A 12,703-nucleotide genomic window follows, 5' to 3' on the forward strand; every position below is an offset into this window, starting at 1 on the left:
AGGCCTAAAGTGAGCGGAGGCCGGCTTGAGAACGGCGCGGCCGGCGGATTCTATGAAGGAGCATCCGGCAGGCTTCCAGCAACCACATGTGATGATTCCGCTTCGTCCATGGTGAAAGCCGATCTGGTGATCCAGAGTGCAATTTTGATGTATTTCCTCAGCGACCAGCACGGATCATCTCCAGGCATGACGAAGCGGATATCGTCCTCTTTTGGAAGGACAAAGAAAGTAGGTTTGCTTTCACAACCAAACACACAACATCTATATGACATGGAGGAGGTGGAAAAAACAATACTACAATGAGAATAAAAGGAACGCCTTCTCTCTTTGCGTGAACATCTGGGAAGCATTATGCAAATTGTCCAACAGTGACATAGAGATGTGGGGGCGTGTTAGAACAAGCCGTTTTAGGGGGTGTGGTTGACTCTTAACCTTTATAAAGAATACGTTTAGTCTTTGCAACTTCATAAATCTTCTTTATGCACCAAGAGCTTGTAACACATTACAAAGAGAAAGGAAAAATTGAAATCTCATTATTTGACCCCTTTAATGAGTGATAATGACATTAAAATCTATGCAGCATAATAAATGGCAAAAGCTGGTATGTTCATTATTTACACAAAAACACTAATATTACAAATACTATGAAACTGCTCTTTTAAATGTGGTAAAGTGAGCTTAAAAGCTGAGCTAGACTAGGACAATATATTAAATTAAATTTATGCATTTAGCAGACACTTTTATCCAAAGCGACTTACAGTGCATTCAGGCTATCAATTTTAACCTATCATGTGTTCCCGGGGAATCAAACCCCCAACCTTGTGCTTGATAACGCATTGCTCTACCAACTGAGCTACAGGAACACATATATACATTCACATATATGAAGTGTAAACAATGAAATAATAATAAAGATTATGATATTGCTAATAAACCCATCAGAAAATTATATCAAATAATGTGATTAACATCCATATCATGTTGATTATATCAATAGTTTGTCACAGAGACACAAATGGGATGCAAATGGCACCATTACCTGAGAATAATCCCCCCCCACCAAAAAAAAAGACAATTCTCTCATAATTTACTTACCTTTGTGTTGTTCCAAACATGATTTTCTTTCTTGAGTAAAAACAAAACAAAAGATGTTTTGAAAAAATGAAAAAAAAATGTCTTAGGTTAATCATGATATTTTCTTTTGTGAGTTGGAATTCAAGATCAGGGTGATCTGTTGATCTGCTTTATTAACACAGAAATGTTTTCTGAAAACACCTGCAATTGCAACGAAGGCAGCAACTCAACTAAAATCAAGGGTCAAGAGCTTCTAACTTCTAATAAGAACTTCTGTAGACTTGGCAGAAATAAAGTCAATCTGGTTAGTAATAATGTAAATTAAGATGGTAATGCTGTTTGTGGAGTTGTTTAATCAGATCTTGAGAGATTTAATGTGTTTTATCTTCAGTTTTTCTAAGGCTGTGGCTGAAGAAAGTTGTAGTTTGTGTTCTTATTTCTCTTTCTTTCGGTGCTTGTTCACAGCACGTGTTTGAATGATTTAAAGAATGTTTCACCAACACCATACTAACCTGGAAATACTTATGTTCCTGGAATGTTACAAATCAACGTTCCTAGAATAAAAATTAAGTTGAAAGAACGTTTGGGGTACATCATACCTTTTAAAAATGTTCCTCTAACGTGTTCCCAGCACCAAGAAAAAGAAGGTGTAACTTTTATTCCTGCTGTTGCCGCCACCGCCATGTTGTGGAGACGCTGTGTGTTTCGTTGTGAAAGAGTTACATTTTGTTACATGCTTTTAGGAATTCAGCCAATCAGAACACACTGGACAGCTGGCCAATCAGAGCACACCTTGCTTTTCTGAATGATGAGCTTTGTAAAAATCGACACGTTTCAGGAAGGCGGGGCATAGAGGAGCAACAATAATGTACATTATGTGGAAAATAATGTGTTTTTTGAACCTTAAACTGCATAAACACATTTCATAAAACCAAATACACAAAATAATGTTCTTTTTTAGAAACGTCATATGACCCCTTTAAACATCATGTTGATAGTATTGCATAGTATTTCATTTATTAAAAAAGGGGATCCTGCTTTAAGATTGAGTTAAGACAATACAGTATTTAGTTCTAGAGACTCAAGGATGTTTATTAATAGTTTCTTGTTTCAGTCAGTCTAAGTTGAGATATGAGTTGAGGTTAGATAGAAATCATTGAGTGTTTGATTTGGCTGATGACTGTCCCATGATCCTTTGCAAAAGGAAGAAAATGAACAGAAATGTTATGATATGCCACAGCAAACTAGACAATCAAACATGCTCTCAAGTCATTTCATCCAGCTTTGAATTCAAAATCATGAATCAATAAAGAGACCCGAGCAAACTGGGGATTTGGGAATATAAGATGGGAATTATTCAACAATATGGGTTTCAAAAGACAAGCTATTTTTAGAACTATTTTTATGATCACAGTGTCTGACTAAAATAAATTTTGTAAGCAACTCACAATGAATTGTGCTTTCACAAATAAAGGACAGGCTGGCAATCCAGCTCTTTGAGGTAAAAAAGAAAATCATGCGCCAATAGTATAACAGATATTCTTGGCTAGAATGGAGAACCAAAATCAATATAAACTACACATTTCCCAGTTACAGCAGTGAAATAACAGGTCAGATCAGTGACTGACAGACTACGACCTTGATTTACCCTCCCCCCCTCTTGAGTCTATACAGAATGGATTCTATTACATGCAACATCAAGCCATGCTGTCCTGATGAGGCCATTCGGACAGAGGAGTCCGCTGGCAACTATGACTTTTCATCATTTTTCTTCTTCTGGAACTTCCTGAACTGCGATTGAATGGCGACAGCGGCCTTCTCGGTTTCAGGGGCATCCATGTCAATGTCAAAGTCCTCGGGGATGTCTTTCTTAGACGCGTCTGGGCATAGAAAAATAAGTTAATACATGAGATCAAACTTTTACAATGACATAATGTCAGTTCCTAAAAACATTCACATTTTGTTGCAGATCAGAGAAAAATCATTGTATTGGTTGTATTTGTACTGGTGACAATTATGTGACTAGGGAGGGACAAGATAAATTTCACACGTCAAATGGCAAAAAGAACATTAATACACCATACATTAGACTAGCAGTGCTGCATTAATATTGAGAACTAAGATGAAAGCAGTATCATGTAGCCTGTCAGTTCACTTGGTGGCCATCACAATAATGATCCAGGGCAGCTACTTTCTAGGCATGCAAGTACAGCTCCCTTTTTCTTGAATAGAGAAAGACCAAAACACCCAAGACTGTTGGCTAAGCTTAGGTTTTAATAGAACATTTCAAATGACAAATTAAAATACAATTATTTATTTAATTGTTTTTAACTGAAACGCCAGATTTCCCTTAAAAGTTAGTTACTTTCTAGGAAGGGCTTTTCATTTTGAATAGCTACTTTGCATTTTTAATCTATCCATCCTCCAAACCGCTTTCCCTATGTAAGGTAAAAATTTGAATATTTCTTTGTGTGGTCATTACTTATGACTCATATTAGCTTTAAAACACCAAAAAAAATAATAATAATATATATATATATACACTCACCTAAAGGATTATTAGGAACACCATACTAATACTGTGTTTGACCCCCTTTCTCCTTCAGAACTGCCTAAATTCTACGTGGCATTGATTCAACAAGGTGCTGAAAGCATTCTTTAGAAATGTTGGCCCATATTGATAGGAAAGCATCTTGCAGTTGATAGAGATTTGTGGGATGCACATCCAGGGCACGAAGCCCCCATTCCACCACATCCCAAAGATGCTCTACTGGGTTGAGATCTGGTGACTGTGGGGGGCATTTTAGTACAGTGAACTCATTGTCATGTCAAAGAAACCAATTTGAAATGATTCGAGCTTTGTGACATGGTGCATTATCCCCCTGGAAGTAGCCATCGGAGGATGGGTACATGGTGGTCATAAAGTGATGGACATGGTCAGAAACAATGCTCAGGTAGGCCGTGGCATTTAAACGATGCCCAATTGGCACTAAGGGGCCTAAAGTGTGCCGAGAAAACATCCCCCACACCATTACACCACCACCACCAGCCTGCACAGTGGTAACAAGGCATGATGGATCCATGTTCTCATTCTGTTTACGCCAAATTCTGACTCTCCCATCTGAATGTCTCAACAGAAATCGAGACACATCAGACCAGGCAACATTTTTCCAGTCTTCAACTGTCCAGTTTTGGTGAGCTCGTGCAAATTGTAGCCTCTTTTTCCTATTTGTAGTGGAGACGAGTTGTACCTGGTGGGGTCTTCTGCTGTTGTAGCCCATCGCCTCAAGGTTGTGCATGTTGTGGCTTCACCAATGCTTTGCTGCATAACTCGGTTGTAACGAGTGGTTATTTCAGTCAAAGTTGCTCTTCTCTCAGCTTGAATCAGTCGGCCCATTCTCCTCTGACCTCTAGCTTCAACAAGGCATTTTCACCTACAGGACTACTGCATACTGGATGTGATGGGGTGGTGTTTGGCGCAGTGGATAAGACACATGCCTTTGGTGTGAGAGACCCGGGTTCAAATCCACTGTGAGACACCACTGTGCCCCTGAGCAAGACACTTAACCCCTAGTTGCTCCAGAGGCGTGCGACCTCTGACATATATAGCAATTGTAGGTTGCTTTGGATAAAAGTGTCAGCTAAAATGAATAAATGTAAATGTTTTTCCTTTTTGACACCATTCTTTGTAAACCCTAGAAATGGTTGTGCGTGGAAATCCCACTAACTGAGGAGATTGTGAAATACTCAGACCGGCCCGTCTGGCTCCAACAACCATGCCACGCTCAAAATTGCTTAAATCACCTTTCTTTCCCATTCTGACATTCAGTTTGGAGTTCAGGAGATTGTCTTGACCAGGACCACACCACTAAATGCATTGAAGCAACAGCTGTGTGATTGGTTTATTAGATAATTGCATTAATGAGAAATTGAACAGGTGTTCCTAATAATCCTTTAGGTGAGTATATATATATATATATATATATATATATATATATGTATAGTAACATTCTTGAATTTTTGCATGTAAAAAAATATTATCTAACAAACTTATTTTGCACTCAACCTACATGATATTTATTCTTCTGATATGTTTCAGAAACTTGTGACTGTCAGAAATTCAAACTGTTTTGATCCTTTCTAGAGCATGGTGGATAGAGAAGCAAAACAATCGCCCCAAATTCTATAGATTGTTGTGTTGACCGCATTCAAGTAATCCATTCAGCCTTGCTATTTTCATAAAACATGTACAGTATCATTAACTACTAACCAATATTTGGTGCTAAACTACTAACTATTAAAGTATGAATGGTGTCTTTTTTTATTACATCCTTTATTTTATTACTCCAAGCTTTCAATAATACATCAATTTTAATTTGAAATAAATAAATTAAACATAAATTAGGGTTTTAAAATCCCGTATTGATTCAATATTAAAAATGCTAACCTCATTTAAAGTAAATGCAAAATAAAACAGCACATATTTATATATATATATATATATATATATATATATATATATATATATATATATAATTTTTTTGTACAGAGTGATGGTAAAAGAGTTTCAAGCACTATTCATGAAAGTACAAGATGTGAAGGTTATCTGTTGTTTTGGTAAGAAATCAATGCTCTATAGCAAATACCTCTGACATGAAACAACACATTAGACTGTTGGAAAATTCAATAGCAATTTAAGCAAGGGAGGAGGAAAACCTTGACATAGACAATAAGCAATAATAGAGAGAGCAGGCCTCATGTTTCAGTCAATACATGAGAGGTTTTCTCACCGTTTTCCTTTATTTGTTTACACACATCAACTGAGTAAGAAACCTTCATCTATATACATTAATAACTATTTTTTACATGTTTTGTGCAATACATACTGCGATAAATAACGGACATCATCATCCGGTTGAGACTAAACCCAATGCACGTAATTACCAAACAATTATCTTCCATGAAAAACTTCAAGTTCAATGCCTTAGGACTTAAAGTTGCATTTACTACCTTTACAAATGGCCACAATAAACCACAAACTCATTGGTCAAATCTTCACTGTGCATTATGAACTGGACTTATGAAGACACCACATGTAATTCCCCAGTTTAATGATTCCTAAGAAACTCATTTATTTTCAATACCTTTTGGCATTAACATGCCTTCTCTCTTAATACCTGCAATTTCTTTTTAGACCAGCATAACATGCTGTCACTGGCTGGATACGCCTGTACAGCTTCCCTGCATGTCTTTCTTCACAAAGGCAAGCAGGATGAATAGATGCATTTGCATGCATATGAATCTGTAGTTTTGTGTATGAACGTCCTTGCTCTTGCACATGAGTGGGTGGAAGCACATCAATAGCTTCAATAGTATTTTCTTCCCATCGTCCTGGAAATATTACAAGCTCCTGTACTGCAGGATATTCAGTGCAACAGCAGTTGGTTGCTGAGAAATTAATTCTTGCAAAAGCTTAGCATCATTTGTTTGCTTGATTTGATATTTTGTATCTAATGCAAGAACATTTAGTAACACTTTATTTAGTTTCCTTGTTACACGTTACATGTACTTACTATTATAATAACAATAAATTATGCATAGTTACATGCAAGTAACACTAATTCTAACCCTAACCCTATAGTAAGTACAAGCATATAATTGAATGTATAATTGCAGTGTAACAGTGACACCTTAAAATAAAATGTAACCAAACATTTCTATGTGGCTTAGAGGAATAGTTCACCCCCAAAAATTTCACTTTGTTGAAATGTACTCACCCTCAAGCCATCCGAAATGTGTAGTAGATGAGTATGTTTCATCATCAGAACAGATTTGGAGAAATGTAGCATTACATCACATGCTCAGCAATGGATCGTCTGCAGTAAACGGGTGTACAAACAGCTGATAAAACATCAAAATAATCCACAAGTAATCCACACAACGCTTTTAACTTCTAATCGTTGTTTCTGGCAAAAAAAGTCATCTATCATTAATATTGCTTTCCCCAGTGAAAAAGTCATCTCGCCTGAATCCGGAGAGAAATATGCACAGATCAAGCACCGTTTACAAGCAGAAACAGCACACAACATCTCTAAACAAATATTTCAGTGGCATTTGGTGTGAGAGGATAATAGGGAATGGACTTTTTTTTGTTAAAGGAAGCGTTGGACTGATATTTTGCCAGAAGCAACAGTTCAAAGTTAAAACACTTTTAATGATGGCTTTGTTTCTTACAAATGCACAGTTTGTTGCTTCACAAGGTGCTAACTGATGGACTGGAATGGTGTGTGGATCATTGTGATGTTTTTATCAGCTGTTTGGACTTATTCTGACGGCACCCATTCACTGCAGAGGATCCACTGGTGCGCAAGTATAATGCTAAATTTCTCCAAATTTGTTCTATACTTTTTGGGGCCACTTAATATTATTTGGATTTAGCAGTAGATTTTGAATTCTGTATGTAGTATATCATGCCTAATATTAAAGGAAAAAGTTAGAAGTAACATTGCACTATATTTATTTTTCCCGTGTCTAAAGCACCATTTACAATAAGACCATGCAATTCTGTGAAGATTCAAGCTTCAGTGAAATCAGCATGCTTCGAGATGCAGTTCTTACACCTTGTCCAATAAGCTCTGTACCCAGCTCTCCCCAGGGCTTCAGTGACCTCAAGGGCATTACTTCATCAGGAAGAAAACCAACAACACAAAAACCCTCAAGTCTTTTAAGTCTGATTTAAGATGTATGGGCCAATTTGTTGGTTCAGTTCCATTTAGTTGGCCTTAGCTAAAACACTGGGGACCATGTTCATTACTTCAACCATTTTCATTTTTTACCTCCTTCTTCAGTCTTTTTTTCATACGCAGACACACATTTTTAAAATGCTTACCAGACTCTTTCTTCCTTCAGTGAGCACAGCACAGAACATTTTAGTTTGGTGGGACACTTCAGGGAATACTTTAAAATGCTTATGCCGGAAGATTTCAGATGGGATCCTGGGCTTTTCCGTACGCTTAAGGTTGTTTGGGGTAAACTCAACAGCATGATGAATCTCTTCCACGACAAATAAAATTTCCTGAGACATACTATTTGTATTCACAGTAACATCTGCCGTAAAATGATTAAAGGTCTGTGATGTGTTGCATTTCTAGTGTGGAATTTTTTCTCAGTACCTTGTGCCCCAGAGGTTTTGCTGTTGCCACCGACTGCTCCGGATCCTTGCCTCTGTTGAATGGAATAAGAGAACAGAACTGGATTAAAATATTTTTAACTTTCAATAATCATTTTATAAGCCAGCTGAAATACAGTGGGTATGGAAATTATTCAGACCCCCTTAAATTTTTCACTCTTTGTTACATTGCAGCCATTTGCTTAAATCATTTAAGTTATTTTTTTCCTCATTAATGTACACACAGCACCCCATATTGACAGAAAAACACAGAATTGTTGACATTTTAGCAGATTTATTAAAAAAGAAAAACTGAAATATCACATGGTCCTAAGTATTCAGACCCTTTGTTTAATTATACTGATTGGACTTGATTAGGAAAGCCACACACCTGTCTATATAAGACCTTCCAGTTCACAGTTCATGTCAGAGCAAATGAGAATCATGAGGTCAAAGGAACTGCCTGAAGAGCTCAGAGACAGAATTGTGGCAAGGCACAGATCTGGCCAGGGTTACAAAATCATTTCTGCTGCACTTAAGGTTCCTAAGAGCACACTGGCCTCCATAATCCTTAAATAGAAGATGTTTGGGATGACCAGAACCCTTCCTAGAGCTGGCCGTCCAGCCAAACTGGGCTATCGGGGGAGAAGAGCCTTGGTGAGAGAGGTAAAGAAGATCTTTTTGGCCTTAATTCTAAGCGATATGTGTGGAGAAAACCAGGCACTGCTCATCACCTATCCAGTACAGTCCCAACAGTGAAGCATGGTGGTGGCAGCATCATGCTGTGGGGGTGTTTATCAGCTGCAGGGACAGAACAACTTGTTACAATCGAGGGAAAGATGAATGGGGCCAAGTACAGGGATATCCTGGACGAAAAACCTTCTCCAGAGTGCTCAGGACCTCAGACTGGGCCGAAGGTTCACCTTCCAACAAGACAATGACCCTAAGCACACAGCTAAAATAATGGAGTGGTTCACAACAACTCTGTGACTGTTCTTGAATGGCCCAGCCAGAGCCCTGACTTAAACCCAATTGAGCATTTCTGGAGAGACCTGAAAATGGCTGTCCACCAATGTTTACCATCCAACCTGACAGAACTGGAGAGGATCTACAAGGAGGAATGGCAGAGGATCCCCAAATCCAGGTGTGAAAAACTTGTTGCATCTTTCCCAAAAAGACTCATGGCTGTATTAGATCAAAAGGGTGCTTACCGAGCAAAGGGTCTGAATACTTAGGACCATGTGATATTTTAGTTTTTCTTTTTTAATAAAGCTGCAAAAATGTCAACAATTCTGTGTTTTTCTGTCAGTATGGGGTGCTGTGTGTACATTAATGAGGAAAAAAAAAGAACTTAAATGATTTTAGCAAATGGCTGCAATAAAACAAAGAGTGAAAAATTTAAGGGGGTCTGAATATTTTCCGTACCCACTGTAAATGGAGAGAAGGTTAGGTAAATAAATACTTCACCCAAAATATGTCATAATTTCTTATGTCGTTCCAAACCTGTATGCGTTTCTTTCTTATGATGAAAAGAATACCAAACCAAATTGTGTGTTTGGCTCTGAAGTCACGTTCAGAAATATCAGGAAAACGGGGTGCAGTTAAACAGCTGAGCGAGTGAGAAGACATAGACCAAACATGTTTTCCCTGGGCACATCCTCTCCTGCATTATTAACTGCACTTTCACTGAATTTCAAACAGGTTTGTAGTGCTTTGATGTGAGGAGCTCAGGCAACCTGCATGTCCTTTCATGCAATGCAGAAACACAGAAACAACCCTCCTGTTTAATGTTTCCTTCAACTCTTAGAGGGTTAATTAAAGCTTTCATGCATTTAAACGTGATATACTATAGACAGGGTCCCAAAATTACTTGTTGCTACACCTGCCTAAGTGTATAAAGATAATTTATCAGCCATGAATATTTAAAGGGGTAGAGTCCTTTTGGTGATTCTTCTGTCAGATAATACCCATCCTGTGAAACTGAAACTAGTACAGTCCATCATTCTGATATGTTTTATAGCCACAATTTGTGTATTTTTGAAACTATTATTAAATATAAGGCCAATTTCACAGTAAAGACCTTAATCAGATCGGCTTTGAGGAATAGACTTGCAGTCTTTATAATGACACACACTGTATAAAGATGCTAGATAATGTAATTTTCACATCTCAGATCTATCAGAACAGTTTCATAGAGTTTAAGGGTTTTTTTTTTTTTGCTTTTTTTTTTTTTGCTGAACAATCAGTATGCTGTTGAAAGTAAATTTCACTGGACACACTCTACTTCTATCCCTCACAGCCTCGTTTTTGTTCCTGTCAAAAATGATGGCATTATCCTGACTATGGTCTATTCTACTGATTTCTGTTCCAACACTGAGACCCTTTGCTTTTATCAATAACCCTGACATGGTATCATCTGTGTGATGTTGTGTCTTATTTTTTAGTAGATTTTTTATTTTAATTTATTTTTCTAGTAAGGCCCAAGGGTGTAACTAGTACTTAGGGTTATGTATATGCATATGTCAGTGTTTTTATAGTTTAGAATTTTGTATTTATTTTGGCTTAATTGTAATACTATCCTTTGAACTTAGTATAGACTTCATTGTATTTATTTTATTTTATTGTATGTTGAATAATATCAACAAAAACACCATGTACTACATGAACTAATTAAAACTAATTAATGAAACTAGCAAGTCACTTGAAATCACTTCATTAGGCAGAGACAAAACACTAGTGTCACTCATTGTAGCAATGCTGCATTTGTTTTGAGCAAAGTGAAGAATATGTGTGCTGTCTGAAATCCCAAATGTGCCGTTAAGGAATTCATCCATGCGGCAACACTGCAATGACCAATGGGAGTGCAGACAATGAAGCTAAATGAAGTGATCTGCAACCAGCTGGATGCAGCAGGCAAGTAAGAACAGTAGAAACCAGCGATACATTGAGTCAGTTACTGCCAAACTGAATTAACTTTTTTGGTTTTTACAGCCTGCAAAATCCCAGTTTAACCCCTGCTTACTATTCACAATCACACCCACAATCATACGACTGCACGGAGAGGTGTTTGTACTGAAGCGGCAAACTGTAGAGAAAAACATTACAGTAACTGCAAAGAAATTCTAATTATGTTGCTTTGACAAGAAGGAGAACCGCACTCGCACTCGAACACAGACACACTCCCTGAGGGATGCAGCCATAATCAAACCACAGCGCTGGCAATTACAGAGAACTTCTTTAGAGAATGTCAGACACACATGCATTCTTGTTTCCACTCAGCACAGAGTCGGAAAAGACAATGTTCAAGGTAAACACGCTTCTTTTGTTGGCTTTTCCTTGCACAAGCACAGGACACAAGAGCAGAGAGAGAGAAGCTCCTTCAACAAAAACATAGGGTCGCTACTTAGAAAACCAATTATGTTGCTAAGGTCTCTGCTTTTGAAGGAAAGTGCTTTCTTTAGTGTTAAAAACTCTAAATCAAGGTTGCAGCGAAGTCTAGTTTTGCATAGAAATTAAAAAGCTATTTCAATGACCTCTATCTGAAGAGCCAAGATATCCAAAGCTTTCATTCAAAATGCATGTTACATACAGGAAAAGAAATAAAAATATTGCACTGCAATATATAATGGATAAATAAGTGGTATATAAAGTGGTATATAGTGCAAACACAACCTTATATTTTAGGAATAGTTCAACAAAAAAAAATGGCACCAACATTTTATTTTTAGTACTAAATATCCATATGTGCTAACATTAATATTTATAAACACTGCTTTTTCAATTTATCATAATGAGCTAAAGCAATTTTATTTCATTAGATTCAAAACACTTAATCCTTGTTACGTTGAGATTACATGAATCTTTTTTTTTTTTTTTTTTGGACAGTGGATTTGTAGTTACCAGCAAGCTTTGCAAGGAACTGAATCGGGAGAGTTCAAAGTTTTAGATTAAAGTTGTTTACTTGTTACATGTAATAATTCATATCAGATTTTATTGGGGATTCTCTTTTTTAGGTTAAGGGATATATTTTTTTTTATTAATAAATCAAATGCAATTATTATTAAATCATTTATTATCATTACACATTTAACACAAGGGCTCAAGTCAAGTCACCTTTTTTATATATATTACAATACAGATTCTGTGAAAGCACTTTACAGTATTAAATAGGTAAAAAGTGTGTCAATAATGCAAAATGACAATAGTAAACACTCCGTTTCATTTTTCAGTTGACATAATATGATATGTGGTGGAGGACAAGATTTTCAGAGAACAACAACTTTCTCACACAGCACCTGAAATGAATCACATTCTATAGAATAGGGCAGCTCAGACATTTTGCAAAGCATCTCCTTCTGTGTTCCACACAGGATACAACGGCAAGGTTTTAAATAAATATTTGAAAGTAACACCACAAGACACTCAGCATCCCTCATCCCCAGTGTATTCAGTTAACACACT

General features: G+C 37.0%; 1 protein-coding gene across 1 annotated transcript in view; it reads right to left on the reverse strand.

The window, feature by feature from the left end:
* Nucleotides 1–2,140: 2,140 nt before the first annotated feature.
* The window catches only part of pcp4b (Purkinje cell protein 4b), a 30,997-nt gene continuing 20,434 nt past the window's right edge, over nt 2,141–12,703 (reverse strand). Inside the window, exons 2-3 of the mRNA XM_059514907.1 lie at nt 8,247–8,298; nt 2,141–2,954 (exon numbers count right to left, since the gene is read on the reverse strand). Of these exons, the coding sequence (XP_059370890.1) occupies nt 2,824–2,954; nt 8,247–8,298 (183 nt within the window). The 3' untranslated portion in view covers nt 2,141–2,823. The remainder of the gene's footprint in view (nt 2,955–8,246; nt 8,299–12,703) is intronic.

Source organism: Carassius carassius, chromosome 28, assembly GCF_963082965.1.
Source record: "Carassius carassius chromosome 28, fCarCar2.1, whole genome shotgun sequence".
NCBI lineage: Eukaryota > Metazoa > Chordata > Actinopteri > Cypriniformes > Cyprinidae > Carassius > Carassius carassius.